Here is a 19,832-nt window from a genome sequence, read left to right on the forward strand (position 1 = left end):
TTGCAGCTTTATTTACGAAGGGGTGCCATCATAGGAATGTAAGCGTAATTTATATCACGCAAAATCTGTTTCACCGTGGGAAGGAATCAAGGACCATTTCATTAAATACACAATATTATTGTTTATTCAAGAATTGTAGAGATAAATTACAGGTTACATGTCTTGGGAGGCAGATGTATCCGGGGCGGCAAAAATTCTTCAGGGAAGCCTACGAGGACGCTACCAAAGAGAAATGGGGTTACCTGTTTGTGGATCTGAGAGCCGACACTCCGGAGGAGGTACGATTGAGAACTCATATATTCCCGGGAGAAACCCAAGTTGCCTACGTACCTCGGGTATAAAATCGCACCTTACGCTACAAACAGCTTTATTTATTCAACATGTCTCGACGGATCAAGACCCATGCGGCGCTGTTAAAGACTCTGGCACATTGTACAGCTAACCAGCGTACACAACTCATCAAAAGCGCGGACAAGGGGTTTATAGATGCCATTTGTGAATGTGTGCTCAACGTGATACGTGGTAACGTTAAAATATCAGGAACTCAGAAACGAACATTGGGTAAACATAAACTCAAGTTAAGAAAACTGTCAAACCGTCAAACACCGTTGAAAGAAAGAAAGAAAATTTTGAATCAACGCGGAGGTTTTCTTGGATTGCTTGCAAGGATAATAGCACCTGTACTCGGAGGTATCACATCGTTGCTGTCTGGCGGTAAATGAACTATAATCAATCCGATATGGAGCACACGCAGAAAATGGTTCTTGTTCCACAGACGATGCTCAACACGCTACAGAACAATTCAACTACAACATCGTCTGAACAGCAGGTCAATAATCTGGACAATCAAATTCGTGCTATTTTAGAACGCGGTGACATGGACGAACATACAAAAGCCCAGTTATATTCGCAACACTTACATCATTATCTCGAAGCCAATGATGCATTGAAGAAACCGTTAGCCCTAGAGCTTATTGACAATACAATTTCAACCTCCGATAGTACCTCTTCACCGAAGGGCTTGGACGCTGTTTCGCACGACACGCCTCACGAGACAACAATAGACCGTGATATATTGGACCATGTACCAAAAACATTTGCAAAGAGAACCAGTCAATTGCTGCAAAAGTTGAAGAACGATAAAAACATCGATTGGACTGAAAACGGTGAGCTTATCATAAATAACAAAACTATTACTGGAAGTAACATTTGCGACGTCATGTATGACATATTCAGGGAACGTCGTGGCTATACCCCAACTGGCAGTGACCAGTTTATCAGTGTATTGGCGAATATGAACATTCCAGAGACTTTTATTAGCAACCCACGACGACGTAGCGATCTACAACGGTGGAAACGAAGCGGTAACCCAGGATCCAAATCTACCCCGACAGCGCCATGGGAATCCCCCCTCTCCGATGTACAGCACTCGACACCTCCCAAAACAAAAACTAAACGTGTAAAAGTAAACAGAAATGGTCCTAAAACCTACCAGTGGGATCCCTATTAATAAACGGGTGTAAACACTATGTCTTATTTATTTTCTCTCTTTTTTTTAATTTTGTTTTCTTTTTTTTCTTTTTTTTTTTTTTTTTTTTTTTTTTTTTTTTTTCTTGTCTTTTAGTAGCGTTTATAATAATTTTTTATTTTGTTATTTCATAATGAATTGTATAAAGTTTAGGTTGTGTAAAATAATATTGTTTATACGACTAGAAACGTATACTAAAAAAGTATGTTTTATGTTCGTTAAACTGACGAATCGGTGGAATGGCGAATCGGTAGAACGACGTTTATCCTACTGTTTCTACTATAACTAGTTTGTTGCTGTTGTTTTTTAATTTTATTCATTATTTAAATCTTGTTTATTATTTTTCTTGCTTGCTGTGTACCGTGTACATATTCGATGGTTATACCATTTTCATACTTAAGATAGGGACAGCTTACAAACACAACCGTCATGACACTATGCAAGTTGTAACCTGACTTGATGTATATATTGTATATAGTCTACATGCATTGTATGTTTTGTAGTGCTATTCAGTTTGAAAATATAAGACGTGACAACGTAAGAACGACACACTGAAAAAAAAAATGATTTCTTTACGAAATTTTATTCAATAAACAACACACTTTTTAAAATATTTTTAATACATTTTACAACTGGTTCTCTCGTGTATTCATTCTTCATGTATTCTTTTATATTTTAAGAGAAGACGTAACGTGTACTATCAGAAAGAGGGGCAGAGGAAGAGAGAATGGGTGTGAAAGATGAGAGACATATAAAGAACTTTTTTTATTATTATTATTTTATTTTTATTTTTTATTTTTTTGACAGAGGAAAAAAAAGATGTAGAAAGAGAGAGAGAGAGAGAGAGAGAGATAAAATACATGACAGGAAAGAGAAATGTAGCGAACGTGTTCGTGATGTAGAAAGAGGTGTTGGTGAGAAGAGAGAGAAAAAAGATAACCGTAGGATTCTAAAGTATTTCGTACTATAAAACACTTATAAATATATAAATATATAATGATATATATATTAAGACATAGTCTACTTAGTATAAACTTAAAACAAAATGTATATTTACAAAGTAAAACAAATCAACGTGTAGGATAGGCGAGCGGATTATTTACAATTCATCGATACTTCGTGCAATTTGCCGAAGAGTGAAATTAATATCAAGAACGGGCAACGATGTATTATGTTTCCTGTTAAACCAATCATTTATCTTCATATCGTTCCTACTGTGGTCTTTCCCAAACCCCTTTAAAATACCCCGCGTCGTATACCCTTTACAACGACCGATGAGATAAAATATACAATATTGTCCACACACGGAAGAAAGGGTTCCTTGAAGTCTCTTTTCATTATAGTCCATTGTTATAGATTTTCCCATCATAAAACTATAAAGCTTCCTGTCATAATACAAAGGGGCGTTTCCATACGAGTCAAAAAAAGTCCCCTTCCCGTCGTTGAAATATAATGCTACCCAGTGGGTACCGGGGCTGGTGCTTGGGTCTGTATTTACGACGTAACATCCAATATTGTCATTCACCCTACGTGGAAGTTGGTCCAAGGCGAAAACGCCTTTAAACTGGTCTTTCGTGGCTGGGTGGTTCACGAGCACATGTTGAATTTGTGAAGTATCCATCCTTTTATTTTCTCAACCCTGATAATCATAAATGAGATTGCGGCTTCTATCGATCTGGATCAGTCCTTGGGATTCTGAAAATACGAGGCAATTGACCGTGTTGGGGAGGGGTCTGTCAAATTGTAGTTCAAGACGTAAATTACCACTTTTAATCAGATTTAAATGACATCCGTCTGACACATCCGGGGTAAGGTCAAAAGCGAATAAAGTGAACCCTTTAGGATATTCCTCTCTATTTATATCCAGGCCTTTGTCCGCGAAAAGACGATTTGTACCCATGAATAAGGAATTGTAAGCGTGTATATAGTGCTGACCCGCTCCCTCTTCAAAGCAGGGCCGTAAAGGGCGCATGGGAACCGTTTCTCCGTCGATCGTCACTGATATATAGTTGATATTCAGATGTTTAAAGTTGTAGGGGTTTTTGGCATAACTACCGTTGTAGGCGTCGTTGTCAGTTAACCCGATGATGATACGGTTTAGTAGTTGTCCTAAAAATAGGTTGTCTCGGTTGATGGACATGTTTCCAGTAGGAATTGAGAAAGAGCGTACATCCACTTTGTTGAGTGGATATTTGGCAGTTGTTTTCTCCAAGGCCTTGGCATGGGTAATCATGATGGAAGGGCTCGTCTTGACTCTGCGAACGAAGAGGGCAGCAGATTCGATCTTTACTTTGTAGGCCGCGTTTGCTTTTGAAGAAAGAAGACAAAATGCGTCTTTACTACGATTCAACTTGAGTTTCAAATCAACCCCCGGTAATAATAATCTTTCTTGAAAGAACACGTCTGCGTAGATGGGTCCCAGCATAGAAAGAAGTTTGCTCTCAGCGATGAATCCGTGTCTTTTTGCGAGTCCTTGATTCCCGTGCTCTCCTTGCAATAAAGGATTTACCACCTCCATTTTCCCCGCTTCATCCTTGTAATACAGCTGTTGTGTAAGCTGCGAGTCTTTTGTCTCCTTGTTGTAGTGTAGTAACGTCTCCATTAATGCCCTATAAGGGTATGTATTGGAGGGTTGTGATACCAGTTTTTCATTCAACATGACATCCACCTGACTAAAAAGTGAAGGGAGGAAGAGATTCACAGGTGCTACGGGGTCATCGGCGGTGATAGGCGTATTGTCTGCTTTCAATACTCTGACAGAAACTTGTAGCATGGTTTGCGAAAGATCGACATACTCTTCGGCCGTTCCAGCGACGTTGAATTCAATAGGTCCTGTATCGGTTATATTACTGACGGGGTGATATTCTATAAAGGGTCCTTTGGTAATACTAAGTTGAGTGTGTGGTACCGTGAACAAATCAAGTTCAGATTTACAACAAGCGTCGCTTTTTTCATGTAAAAGAGACATGTTTATACAGTTTAACTCCAGTCGTTATTAATCAAAAATATCTTCCACGCGAGGTCTTTTCGTACGCCGGCCTTTAGCTTTAATGACACGTTTTCTACCCCGCGACTGCTTTTTAACATCTCTCACGAGTAGAAAGCGAGCACCTCCTCTTTGTTTCGCTTTTGCCTTCATTTTCTTGCGCACACCTCCCATAGCTTTACCCGCCAAACGTTTTCCAGCTCTCTTGACATTTCTCTTAGCCGCAGATTTCAATGATTGACCGCTGAGGGTGTCTTGCATAATATTGACACCCGTCGACATGGCTTCCTTTCCCAATGCAAAGGCCCCTTTCTTCAATAAAGGAGTAGCTGCACGAAAAAGACCCTTGACCAGACTCCCTAGACCGTGTCCACGTTGCATAGCGGCTCCTCTGAATACGGGTAGACCACGCCCCATCTGATTATGGAACACGTGACTACGGAGTACACGGTTCGTTGCGTAAGGGTACATACTTTTATTTAGGATAATCGCGAAGAGCGTTCTCGAAAATGTAACGTAACTAGCACTTTCCCACGTTCAAATGGTACTACCTCACCCGTTTCATTCGTTATTATAATGTCGATTGTTTCAAAGTTGAACAATTTAAGAGGAAGGTAGTGGGGTGCTATATAAGTATTGACTATGTTTTCTTGTCGGGACCTTGGCATGACGGCGATCGTTCTCAACAAAGGAACGGAAGTATCTCCTACGTGTCGAAACTGTAAAATGTCTGAATACACGTAGAAGGAATGAAAGTACATGTGTACATCTACTGGAGACGGACTTTCTGTCGATTGTGTAAGATTACACTTTTCAAAAAAGCCTAACATCCTCGCTAAACTACAAGGTAAGACTATTCCTATGCCAGGTTGCACTTGTATAGCAAATTTTCTGGAGGCCTCGATGTAAGAAAAGTTCACCTTCTCACGTGTTGCGACGTCTAAAGCAGCGTTGATAGCATGAATAAAATCAACTCCGTTCATATAATATCCCTCTTGTACCGTTATTTGACGTAAGAGAGGTACGCTATCCGTGACAGTTTCACGGTCATAGATATACAATGTGTTGTTTCCTTTTCTTACATTGTACCACGTACACTGAAATTGTATTTCTGATAATCCTACTTCGTAATCGTCGTGTAACGACAATGGCGCGTGTAATTTTGTAGTGTATTTACACGTCTTGTTATCGGGATAGTACAACATACTGCTATTGGAAGGTAAACTGACATAAAAGTGAGAGGCCATGGTGAAACACCTTTTAACATCCCTGACCTGACGTACAGTGAGCTACACTTTACCATGAATGATGGTTTTAACGTTTATCATCGACCCTCTCAACCCAACTGTCAAATTCTTTTCCATACCCTTTCCAACGTACAAAATACTGTTTTCTTTTATTCCGTACACGCGTTCGTATTACTTTCTCCACGAGATACCTGTCTTCCTTTGCTTTCTTCACCGTTTGAAGTTCAGTTTCGTAAAATGTACCGCGTAACCGTTCACCATTATAATCTTCGATTTTATAGACAGGTGGTTTTCTTTTAACACACGCCGCTATAGTGAATATTTCTTCGGACCAGTTGGCTTCATACCCCTTTGCAAATCTCATCTTGACTTTGCTTACACGCACTTGATCCCCAATGTGAAACTTGAAAGAAAACGGCTTAACGGTTTTCTTTTCACCCTCCTTTCTTTGCCCATACAATGTATTCAAAGCGCGATGCTGGTTCTCGATGGTAACTTCAGAGGGTTTCATACCTATGCTGGAATGTGTTGTAGCGTTGTATCCCTTCAACAGCTCTTTCAAAATAGGAATGTATTTGTATGTATTATGGTACGTAAAGTATTTCGCCATACGTGTGCGCAAGGTTCGATGGAATCTCTCGATACAAAAACCTTTCATCTCGTTCTCCGTTGTGAAAAAGTGTATAGCGTGTGCTTTGAGACATTTTTGAAAATCCTTGTTGATAAACTCACTCCCTTTGTCCGTGTGTAAAGCTATCGGGACCCTTCCCTCTTGTAATATGCTCTCAAAGGCTTTGACCACGTCTTTTGATAGTTTACTCTTGAGGGGAACCGCCCACGCGTATTTCGATAACACGTCGATACACGTCAAGAGATAGCGGTACCCCTCATTGAATTGTTTCAAGTTCTGTACATCCACTAAATCTGCCTGCCAATTCTCATCTATACCACGCACCCTCACTTGATTACGTTTGAAAGATTTCCTGACTGGTTTATGCAATGTGTAAGCGTCTTGTTTCATCAGCCAGTTTTTAACCCGCTGACTACTCGTACTTTCAAATCCTTCTTCTCTCACGGCTCTCACCAAGTTCCGCACACCTCCAAATCCTGCATAATGTCCAGGATTATAATAAATCGATTTTAACTTTTGTTCAACCATTTTCAACTCTTTCATCCTCACGTCCCTACCAATAGCAACAACACTGAAATCTCAACCTCTCTCACGTTCCTTAAATAATTCGTACACAAAGTATAATCCATAACACATTTCATTTATTTTATTTAATATTTTTTATTATTTTATTCATCGCTACTGCACAACACCACTTCAAACATTGGTTGATATATTGTTTACACACATGTTATTGGTTCTTACGTTTACTGACTGATTCTATTTACATCTTTGGAACACATATACAGCATGACATACAATGCTCTAGGGTTTATCAACAATTGCATTAGTCCTACACCCGTCTTACGTGGTATCCATGGTATTTCGTAGGTAGAGAGTTTGGTTATAAAAATAAAAAGCAGTTCCTGCTTACGGTGTGTTGAAAGTGACGCCATCTCATACACTCGCGTAAAATAACAAAGAGTTACCAAAGCCCTGTGCAATATGTTGGGATGGTTTTTTTGTTCGATACTATTTACAAGAAGTACTTCAACGAACGAATGTAGGTTGTCTTCCTCGTTTAAACAGGTGACCGTAAGTTCTTCAAAGTCTTTCAATTTCAACACCTCCTGACACAGCCGTAGAATGCGCGTCAACTCCGTACTGGTACTCCCTGGACATAATTTTCGCACAGTTGTCACGATCAAGGCTTCTACTAACGACAAGTCAGCGGTGGAAGTCCCGAATCGACGTCCATTGCCCTGTAAACCACCGCCACTGCTGCTTCTATCCCCTCCACGTGTTTCGCGATGGCTTGACGTCTCGCCTCCAACTCCTCCACTGTCTCTCCTTTCAAGATGAATTTCAGGTATTCCAGGTAGAACCTGCAATCGACGAGCAATGGTTTCATCCATAACACCCTGGCTACGTGTGGGTAGAAACGTTCCACCTTTTGTGGGTCGAGGTAGTTGACAGTCTGGTGCACTATCAGTTGCGGATTTTCCTTGAAATCGGGTAACTGGTTTGACGGATCGTCTGGCTGGTTTTTTACACTCCTTAACGTTTCAACTATCGTCAGGTACTCCGTTAACATCAACAGGTCTACTTTTTCGACCGTTGTCTGCATGTCACGGCACCATTCGTTGTCAGGGTCCATCGTGTTGATTATGATAGTGACGGTGATGTACGATTGAATATACTATTTTCTTTTGGACACGTCCACGGTATTTTATACATTTTTTTAGCGTGCCTATTACGGTACCATGACGTGGTTATTCTATATTTAATAGATGATGCGTTCTCTTTTATTCAGACTATGACATCATGTTTATCCACAGTCACGTCTCTACCTGCCCTTCAAACCTTACGTCATACCGTATGTGTCTCTACACGTCCTTCAACCCTTGCGTCATACCTTCCCAGGTTCCACTCCATTGTAAAACACGAGACAACCCCCCTCGTCGTACACTACGTCACTGCGTGACGTCATACAAACTTACAACCTCCTCGTTATTCATTTTTGTTTCTATTTTTCTATTTGTTCAGCGATCCATATTTTATATTTCATCATCCATATTTAATTAATACATATTTAATTAATCCATATTTCATATTTATCAATTATCGATTTTATTGATCCATAATTATCGATCCATATCTCATATTTATTGATTATTGATTTCATAGTAATCGATTAATCGATAATACCATAAATCATGTTTTGGGACTATACGTACATACATACTACTTACGTAATACCTCAATGTTATGTTCACACATTTCAATAGGTTGAGCACAAGGCTAATTTAAATTGCGTTAGATTTATTTTACGAAAATAGTTGCTACCGTGTTTGAAATACATGTATATGTTATTTGTTTAACAGTAAACGTGCCGACATAGAATCCTCAGAAAGCACGCTCGTAACTATTTTCGAAAAGTAAACAGATCAACTCAAGGGCATTATAGTACTCTATTGTATGCCTGATCGAAATCATGTTTTGCTTACGTAATACCTCAGTGTTATGTTCGTACATTTCAATAGGTGACGCACAAAGCTAATTTAAATTGCTTTAGGTTGATTTGCTGAAAATGGTTGCTACCGTGTTTGAATTACATGTTATTTGTTTAACAGTTAACGTGCCGACATAGAATCTTCAGAAAGCACGCTCGTGTCTATTTTCGAAAAGTCAACTGATCAAGGAAAGGGCAATTTAGTACTGTATCGTATGCCCGATAGAAATCATGTTCTGATTACGTATTACCTCATTGTTATGTTCACACATTTCAATAGGTGACGAGCAAGGCTGATTTAAATTGCTTTAGGTTGATTTTCCGAAAATACATGTAGTAGCTATCGTGTTGGATTCGTTTGTTGTCAAACAGTTTTTATGGTCCCCCTGCACTAAAGTAAAACAATTCTAAGGTCATATTGATATGTGATTATGGACATTTTGATCCAGTAAATATAATCAATATTTTATTTTAACTAAGAATTAAAACATAAAAATGGCATCAAATGTTGAGTTACAATAAGATCAATAGTAGTATCGATGAGTGAGGTAGCGAACAGGAGGAATTATTTCCTCACATAATCAAGATAAAAATAACTTAAATTGACCGACAAGAAACATAATGAAACAAACTATTATAAACCAGAATTTAACTTTGATGTCTTTAAGTTCTCACTCACGAATTTTTTCAAGTAGTCTTTAAAGTGGTCCTTTCGATTCTGGGGTGGGGAGGGGGCTAAAATGAATAGAACCCCCAAAGTAGGTCCTACCAGCAAACGGAGGCGTAATATTTCCTGACTCTACAAAGCTCGGCTTAGAGAGTACCGAGTCTCAAACTGTTTTAGTGCATGAAAACCGATCTTCCGCCCTCTACTTGACCAATTGCGATACCCCGGGTAAGTTTCTTCAATAATCTTCCAAGGATTTTTGAAACTGAAATTGGTTGGTTAAAGAAGGAGGGATTAGAATAAACAGTGGAACAAGACGAAAAAAGGGGGAACATTAACATGGGATGGGAGTGATCACTGCGGTTGGAAGAAACATTTCCATGATGATGATGGAGACGATGAGGGTGATATGGAAGATGGTGGCGAAGAAGATGATGATAACGACGGATAGTAATAATGATATTGATAATAATAATCTTAAATTGGATTAAAATGAAGATGATGATAAAGATGATGACGACAATGATGATGATGATAAGAAAATGATGATGGCGTTGTTGATGACGAGGATGCATGTTGATACAAGAGGAGCAGGAGTAGGATTTAATCATTCTCCAAAAGAGAAATTAACACAACATTGAAATCACTGCGCGGCTCTCCTAGCATTCACCATGATTTGCAACATTTAAAATGCAAACGAATACAAATCAATTCAGCTTTTAGGACGACTTTTCAGCCAGGCAGGAGGACGATCTTAGACGACGCCTAGAGCATCCGATGGTATCGGCATACCCGTCCATTAAGGCGTAGGTAGCATAACAGCTACTGACAAGATAGGATCGCTGAAATCCGCAGCTGTTTTCTACAAAACGGAGAGGAAAAGTCAAGATTCGGAAGAGGAAAATGTTTGATAAGGGTAGAAAACGAAACAGGTGATCAGGAAATACAAATATATCGAGAATTATAATGAGGGGGAGGACGAGAGTTGTGGAGGGAGAGAGGGGGCAGAGAGGTAAAGAAGGGGGGGCGATGGATTAAACGTGAGATAGAGAGAGAAGGAGAGAGAAGGGGAGGAAGGAAGAAAGAGACAAAGAGAGGGGGAGGGAGGGAGAGAGGAATATTGGGAAATGAGGTAGAGGAAACCCCAGACAGATGAGGGGGATATAAAGGAGTTGGAGACACGGAGAAAAGGACAGTGCTAGTTGGATGAGAGAGAGAGAGAGAGAGAGAGACAGACAGTGAGCGAGGGAAAATGTGTGAAGACAATAAATGAGTAAGGTAGGGGATAAAGACAGTGGAAATGGGAGCTAAAGGGGTACTTGAGGGGTAGATAGATAGAGAAGAGCGCAAATTGGACGTATAGAGCCTGAATGTAGCATAGCAAGTTCACCTGCACCTTGAAATGCACTATCTATCGTCTTTGAAGTGAAAGTGAATTGTGCAAATCAATTTTAAAATAGTTTCTGAAGAATATCAGAATGTTCTTATAAAAAGCAGTTCTATACTGTAAGAAATTATAAGGAAAATAGTTAAACATTTTGGTGGTCTCACCAAATAGTATAGTAATAGTACACATGTGAAACAAGTCGAACTTTGGACTCAGTTTGCCAAGCGATTTAAAGATTATAGGTCAAGCACACGAAGGATAAGAAGCATGAATTATCATGGATCACTTCTGCTTGGTTCATTTTGTCCATTTCATCCAACCCCCCACCGTCATTTTCCATTTAGTAAAAGCAAACATTTTGCCGAGTTTAGCAAAAACATGAATATTCATGAACGGTCAGACAATACAGCCTTTTAGTACGTAACGTATAGTGAATGGGAATGGGCGATGATCCGTCCAGGAGGTAGAGGTCAGTGGTTTGTGCTGGCAATGTTCACGCGAGCGAAAATGAGACAATCAGAGCAATATGTAACCTCAAAAATAAAGAATAAATCTGCAAGGAGGATGAAAACTATTGATCGAACACTAATCAGTAGATCTATCTTGTCTATCTGAGACATTATCAGCAGACAAAAACAGAATCAGGGATAGAGGTAGATAAACTGACAGAGATAAACCTCTTTAAATGTCCCATTTGCAGGCCCCAAAAATGAAAAGGTTAAATTTCCAACGGCATTTGAAAGATAATACTAACTTAGAACTTCCCTAAAAGAAAGGGGGCTTGAAAATGTCTTTAAGTGGGAAAATAACGACTATTAGTTGTCGAATCGACTTAGGAGCTATAGAGCCATTATGTAATAGTCTGATTTTGCAGACCATTGTACCGAATGGTTGTACGTTTTATGCTGCGCAAAGATTCAAACAGTTTAATTTTGGCCATTACAAGAAGTGGGTTATTGATGTAGACAAATGCTCATGTACCCTTTACAGCTCATTTTTTGTATGTTATTACCAAAGATGAAAAAAGCCAGTCAGTCACTCAATAGTGTCTGACATGAAGTCTAGCAAGTAAACGGGTTTCCTTGCATAATTTCAATATTAGGACAATGCTAACGTTTAAATTTCACAGATAAGACATACATTACATATTCATAATTCCTGCAAAGTTCTACAGAATTGGATGTTGGCTGCAAAAGGGACATAATATGTCCCTTTTGCAGCCAACATCCATATTATTATCTTTAATTGTTTATTTTTTATTTTATTTTTTATTTTTTTATTTTTTCTGTTAGCTTTTGAAAACAATTCGTCCACGTATACATCGAGGAGACAGATCAGAGTGCATCGTTGCTGCATACATGTTTAATGGTGGAATAGGTTTCATGGACACTATCGTACCGTTTTCTTTATTCAGTGAATGTGGCCAAAAAAAAATTGGTTGATTTTTTTCTACATAACCCTTACTGGCTGATGAGCAAACTGACGTAAACTGCATTTGCAACAACATATATGCCCGTTGCTTACGATGCGTCATTCCGATTGCGTTATTACCTGCGTTAATCAAATGTATGAAGCTGAGGACGGTTGCATGCGCTAATATTAAAGTCAACGCAGTGTTTGCACTGTTCATTCTGCATTAACTTTTAGTGCGATGTCAGTCTCACACGTCACGTCAAAGACTGCGCCACTCGCTGACGCAGTTTTACGTCACAATATGACGCTTAATGCTCATTAAACAAAACAATGTGTCTTTAAAAATCAGTGCAACAGTCTGGATTGACAATGTTTAAATGATTATGTAAATGTGTAGCGCGCCTGCGTAGTGGAGCTTAAGGTCACCAAACCCACAAACCAAAGTTAACATTACACTGCCTTCAATAGCCAAGAATTTGTCTGGCTTATAGTTGTTTAAGCTGTGTGGCTGGGGACCTATCGCACGTGTTTTCGATGTGACTGAGGTATTAGCGGTTGTATGACTGATGTGAGCACTTGGGAAATCGTTGTCGTTGTGATGAGATTTTTCCGCCATGACATGAATAGTCCTTCCTCAATCACGAAACATTTATGGTGAGTGTTCTCGCGACTTGTTTCTTCACATTTTCCCCATGATATCTTGATTTATCCACACCCCTCACCTATATAAAAAGAGAAAAGGGAAAGGAGAATTTAAGGATCGAATCACATATGATATTTTTTTCCGCCTGAACATTTGGTAACCAACTATTATTGAGATGTTCTGCTAGCTTTTCATAATATTACGTTGATAACAGCATAATGTTTATGCCTATATGTTTTTTGTTATTGGTTGTACTATTTGGCGTTCCGTCAAATTTTACCATTTACGACTGCATGGTCTGGTTCTTTAATAGTTGAATCAATCAAGGTAGTCGAGTCGAAAGAGTACCTAGCTTCGAAACTCTGTGCGTCTGTTCTTCGCTGGTTGACTGCTGGTCGTCCGGCCAACCTTGGAGAATCTGGCCGATTCTTATATTTTATCTCTTTAATAGTCCCCACACTTGCTGCAAGACGCCGAAGATGGCGTTATCAACGAACTCGTACGCCAAGCTTAATCTTGCCGGTTGGTATATAATTGTCTCTATAATATTCCCTACACACGCTGCAAGCCGCCGAAGATGGCGTTATCAACAAACTCGTACATCCAGCTTTAATCTCGTCGATTCTTATCATTTATTTCTATAAATATTTCCTTCGTCACCGAACTCGTACGCCCACACACTTCATGTACTCGACCTTTAGTACCCGAGATTTAAATTGAGTAAATATCAATGATCTGTTTCAAAGTCCTAGCTGGTCTAGTAAGCATACTCGCACGTTAGCTGACGTGCCAATTATGAGCTTTATTGAAGTTTCACTTCACATGATCACATTACGGCCCATGCCGCATACAGTGAACAGCTAGATTATTCATAACCCTAGTTAATTTGATATTTCTGGGTTTGTATTTTGTAACTCAATAATGAAAGGATAACTGGTTGAATTAGGGCCCTTTTTTAATGTTAGCATTGAAACAAATGTGGTAAAGGTACGATTTTTTTAGTCGTTACTGTAAATATGGACATACAATAAAAGCTACATGATTTTCGGAGAAATCCAACCTCACCATCCGATTTTCATAAAAGAAGACTTGTCAACATAATATTCTTCTAAAATGCCATAACAAGATTATAAAATTCCATTTTCCAGAAACCAACCTTCTTTTAAAGATACTAAGTCCCTTTGCAGCCAGCATCAAATTCTGTAGAACTTTGCAGGAATTATGAATATGTCATGTATGTCCTATCTGTGAAATTTAAACGTTAGCAGTGTCCTAATATTACAATTATGCAAGGAAACCCGCTTAGTTGCTAGACTTCACTGTCAGACACTATTGAGTGACTGACTGGCTATTTCATCTTTGGTAATAACATACATAAAATGAGCTGTAAAGGGTACATGAGCATTTGTCTACATCAATAACCCACTTCTTGTAATGGCCAAAATTAAAGTGATTAAATCTTTGCGCAGCATAAAACGTACGACCATTCGGTACAATGGTCTGAAAAATCAGACTATTACTTACTGGCTCTATAGCTCCTAAGTCGATTCGACAACTAATAGTCGTTATTTTCCTACTTAAAGACATTTTCAAGCCCCCTTTTCTTAGGGAAGTTCTTAATTAGTATTGTCTTTCAAATGCCGTTGGAATTTAATCTTTTCATTTTTTGGGCCTGCAAATGGGACATAGTACCTTTAAAGGACAAAGGGTTTCACAGTTAATTATATGTGTTTAGAATTCAAATGGATTAAAACCCAACAAACAATAGCTGGTAGCAGTCGTAATCAAATTAAGAAAATCTTGAAGTTAATATGCCTATTTGAATTACTTAGCCGATAAATCAATCTCTCTCGAAATTTTTCAGTTTCATTGCTAGCCATTCTCCCGTGGGAATTGTTATTGTGGGGGTTCACTTGAAGAACAATCAATACCAACGTATACCGGCCTAGTTGCGTTGAAATTGAATAATCAATACATTTGATCAGCTCATGAAGAAATATATATAGTAATATGTATGCATCTAGAATAAGGGACATCATACAAAGATGCTGGTTAACAGATTTATCTATTTATTCGTTAAAAGAGAGCGGTAGGTGAAATAGTGATATAGTGAGGGCGATGGGGTAGGGGTTGCTCGTTGTGGCTCAGGAAAGATATGTCTAGGTCATGTGAAGATGTGCCGGAAACTCTGAAATAGCACCGACATACTACGAAAAATACAAAAGGTACACATCGATACCTGAAGGCGAAACTAATCAAAAATTGTGTAATACATAAATTATACAGACCCCCCCCCCTCTCCCCCAACCTCCCTTCCCTTCTCTCTCTCTCTCCCTCTCTCTTTTTTTTTCTCTCTCTCTCTTTCACGTACGCTCAAGAGCTTGCTCTGACTGGATGATCGAGATATGATTTTAAATAATGTTCCTATCTACCTAGAAGTCGTCAGCAAATAATGACAGAACAAACAAACACTTCATATATTAGACCTCCTGGACTTAATATTGATAACATATTAAAAACAAACATTGCTTTAAATTAAGAATAATCATGCAGAACTATAGTAACTACGCTACCTGAATTACATCAACTATATTTCTCTGCGTTAAGAGGCATATCCGCTTTATGCTGAAAAGTTTTTTTAGTTTGTATAAGTTATTTATTTTACCACTGAGACAACATGCGTGTGATCTATATTCGCAGCACCTCATTCAGCCCATACTAGAGTGTTTGGAGCCAGAAGGACGTTAAATCTGTGTTAAAACAAAATGATATAACACCCTTCTGGCTTAAAACAGACGTAGTGATGCTGTATCAAGAGTCATATAATGGACCACGTAACCACAGTTACCCGACTGACATGTACAAATAATTTGAAAACTATGCCATGCAGCGTTCATTAAAGTAGCGCATCATGCTTGTATTTTCAATGGTGTTAAAAGAGGAGATAATAATGATAACAGAAGTAGTGGTAATAGTAGCAGTAGGAGTTACAATAATAATGGTGATAATACTACTACTACTCAGAACAATATTCGGTTCTTGTAAAGCACTCATGTATGCCTATTATTCCCCCGACTCCAGTACGGCTGCCATGTTGGCGCTCTAGTATTTCAAAGAATGAATCCTTTCAGGTAACCATTACCTTCACCTAAGTCGATTGTGACAAATATGAAATAATATACTACCAACGGACATTAGTGCCTCGAATATTTGATCAACAGTCTGGTGACGTATCCACTAGACCACGACACCTCCACGTGCAAGGATAGATTACACGCTGTAATATGTGCACCATCTCCACTCCCTGCAAAAGGCTTAAGAGAAGACATGAGACGAGATATATGAAAATGGCTTTCATCATCATCATCATCATCATCATTACATGCACCTACGATTATTCTCTCATCCGAGAGTCTGGTGGTCAGGAACTCACAATGAAACCGTTAGATTCAGATGTCATTATAATTTTTAGCATATCTGATCAAGTCCCTTAAAAGTACACAATTTTAAATGAATAATGACTGCTCACGATTTATGCGTGTGAAATATTAGATTAAAAGTGATTCCAAATTATTCGATAGGGTAATAGTCACTTGCAACACAAGCACGATACCTAGGAATGAAAACGTGAAGACTAAATAATTGTGTAATATCACTTTATATGGTTTATTTGCGCTCACGAAATTTGAAAATACGCCCTGCACATCAGCTGACGAGCCTATCAGCTAAATAGGATCACATTAGTTTGTATCAGTAGCAAATTTAGCATTTCGTAAATGATTTATGAAATAATTCAACCACTATTGACGCAACACTAAATTGTAGCAATACTCAAAAGTGTTTGCAGTGAAAAGTGCAACCCATTTCAATTTGCAAAACTTCACAATTCGCGAAGGTACCATAACTGGCTTTTCAGTATGCGGAAGCTAGTTTTTGTATTAATATCTTACGATCATTAATAATAATAATAAATTACATTTATAAAGCGCTTAATATAATGTTTCTAAGCGCTTAACAAGGTACAACCTTAAATAAATATACAACAATAATAATACATAATTCTAATAATGACATTACAGATAATTAAAAAACTTACTTAAACAAAACTGCCCTATAAATTACTATTAAACAAGAAATACTTCAAACTCGCCTGAAAAGAGTCTACAGATGGGGATTGACGAATAATAATTGGTAAACTGTTCCATAATTTAGGGGCTGCAAATATCATTCCACAAATATTGTGAAACGAGGAACAAAACACTCAGTTCAATTCAGTTTAACCATTTCATTCTCCATGAAAGCACATTGAAATCAGGTATACAAGATAATGCACATCCAAACCGTGCAATAATGCTGACAAATCCCAAGCCATTGGTAACGTAGACATAAAGTTAGTTTGATTCAAAAGTGAAAGTAAGGTAATTGAAGAGATGATTGGTCCTACAAAATCGAAAAATAGCAACGAAAACAGACATACCAAAGCTTTTCTTCTTGCACTCATCGGAGCAAATCGTAAAAATAAACAAAAAGGCTATTTCGGCTTTATCTGAAATTGAAGTAGGAGAAAAGCTTGTAGTAGGTTTGTACTAATAAGTTCCCTTCTATTAAATAAGTTGTGTTACGGAGCATAAATCATACGGCGAGTTGCCGATTGGTCTACAACCAATCCATCTACTATCCTTATGGTCTAATCATCGTTTTGTCTACATCTCATTTGGTGTAATGACCATTCAGGATAAAATCCATTTGGTCGAATGTCCATTTTGTCTTATCATCAATAAGTCTAATACCCATTTGGTATATTGTTTATTTATACTACTAACCAGTTAGTCTAATTTCCAGTATGTATAATGCCAATTTCGTCTACTATACATAAGATCTAATAATTATTTGACGATTATTATTATGTATGATTAAATAATTATTAGACTATATTGATTGTAGACGAAAAGGGCAAAGGCATAAAGGAGACGCAGTCGCATTTGTCATGTTGTATTATTGATTCTGTACCTTTTTGTTATGATTGTATATATTTTTGTATTTTTGATATATAAAAAATGGAAAATCGCAATTCGGCCTTTAGCCTCGTCAACCATTTTAATTTAATGGAATGTTCATTCTTATATAATAGGTTATATTCTTTAGCATATCACCTTGAAAGTATTATGTTTGTGTGGTTGCCACACTGAAGCTTTAACACATTAAACAATGGATGTGGGGGGGGGGGGGCTCGGGAAAGGGCAGCTTAGTGATCACGAGTCAAATCAATGCAAATACATGCATCAGTTTAAAAGGCCACCAGAACGAATCGTTAACTCATACAAAATATTAAATCATACGATTGATAGGGGTAGCAATGACTTCGGAAACGCTGAAAATACAAAGTGCATGGCTTATTGACTCTATCCATACTTAAAAAGAAGGCTGGCTTCGATTCAAGACATCGTTTAACAATATCAAATCTGAGATGCACAGCCCTACGTGTTATCAGTGTCTGTGATATGGTGTAATATTGAAGCCCTACACAAATTGTGCCTCAAAGTGCTTAAGAGGTGCCTCAAAAAAGTAAAAATCTTTGAGTGAACGGTTTTACCATACTCGTTTTCACCAATAGACTGTAGTGTTATGAAAACCGTTTCGTAAACGGTTTTCAAAATTTGCAACAATCATAAATATCTTGATAATCAGGCAGGCGATCGGCTTGTAAAAGTCATGGAGTTCCTGACTGACCTAAAGGTTTAAAATTATCATTGCAGCATGAGATAAAATCCAGGATTTTGTTTCAGAGTCTGAGACAAAGTTACCGGATCCCTTCAATACAAATACAACTGCATTACTAATTATTAAAGTGTAATCTAGTTTAATAGATTAATTACTAGTTGATGTCCTTTGGAACTAATTATCACTGGAGTCTATAAGGCCACACCTTCAACAGTAAATATTTACCAAGCGAGAATATACTGATTTAGTTAACTGCATTAGTATGTATTGATTCATACGTAGGCAGGTATAGTCATTCAAAATGGCTTCTTCAAAAGCGGATTTGAAGACGAGAATGGCTACTTTACGACATGAAATCTTGTCGTACACACCAGGCAAGGCTGTACCTTGTGATGATGAACGAGTGGTGTTTCCTGATAAGCTTGTCGTTGGTATGATTGATAAGTACAGTATTGTGCCCTACATAGTCCGTGATCTGAGATGCGCTCTTCAAGAAGACGTAAAGCCGAGCAAGCATGCTGATAAACAACAAACATTTACCAAGGATCAGGAGCATTATCTGACCGATTCTATATCTGTCATCACGAAAACATCCATTACGGGTTTGTACATTGAAAAATGCAATGTTGATTCACTTGTGTTTGTTTGTTAAAAACAATTCGAATGAAACTGCACCTCGTAGATGCAAACTATTACTATGGCATGTTGTTTTTCCTTATCCTATAATCATACAGTCAGAGGTATGTTTTGGGGTAAAATGAGGAATCTTATCATCAAATTCTGGTACTACTAAAACAACTTAATGCTCTGCGTACCTCACTAAACCAGCATTGTGTATAAATTCAAAACATTCTAGATATGCCGGATAAAACAAACAATTGATTTTAATAATTTCCTTTTTGGTGTTTCCATCATTCGCTCTCTGAACGCATAGTATGCCCAATTGCCTAAAATAAAGGAAATCAGACGCAACTTGCGTATTTGTAAATTTAAAAAAATCATGTTACAAAATGGCTGTGGGGTAAAACTGCGAGACCATCCAAACTGTGCTTAAAATTACATTCACTTTGGTAGATTACACTAACTTATCACGATCAAACGTTATCTAACAATGTAAT

The 19,832-nt window shown here is 38.1% G+C and overlaps 1 protein-coding gene across 1 annotated transcript; it reads right to left on the bottom strand.

Moving 5' to 3' along the window:
* Positions 1–2,558: 2,558 nt before the first annotated feature.
* LOC115929137 (uncharacterized protein F54H12.2-like) lies at positions 2,559–5,268 on the bottom strand. Its single transcript, XM_030997437.1, has one exon. It carries the CDS (start codon positions 4,494–4,496, stop codon positions 3,162–3,164), a length of 1,335 nt encoding a protein of 444 aa, XP_030853297.1. The 5' UTR covers positions 4,497–5,268; the 3' UTR covers positions 2,559–3,161.
* Positions 5,269–19,832: the final 14,564 nt, after the last annotated feature.

This window comes from Strongylocentrotus purpuratus, unplaced genomic scaffold (genome assembly GCF_000002235.5).
Source record: "Strongylocentrotus purpuratus isolate Spur 01 unplaced genomic scaffold, Spur_5.0 spur5_scaffold_4, whole genome shotgun sequence".
In the NCBI taxonomy this organism is placed as follows: domain Eukaryota; kingdom Metazoa; phylum Echinodermata; class Echinoidea; order Camarodonta; family Strongylocentrotidae; genus Strongylocentrotus; species Strongylocentrotus purpuratus.

What these genes read in the sequence shown, in the direction of transcription:
- LOC115929137 (XM_030997437.1), bottom strand. Translation starts at nt 4,496, where the DNA reads ATGTCTCTTTTACATGAAAAAAGCGACGCTTGTTGTAAATCTGAACTT.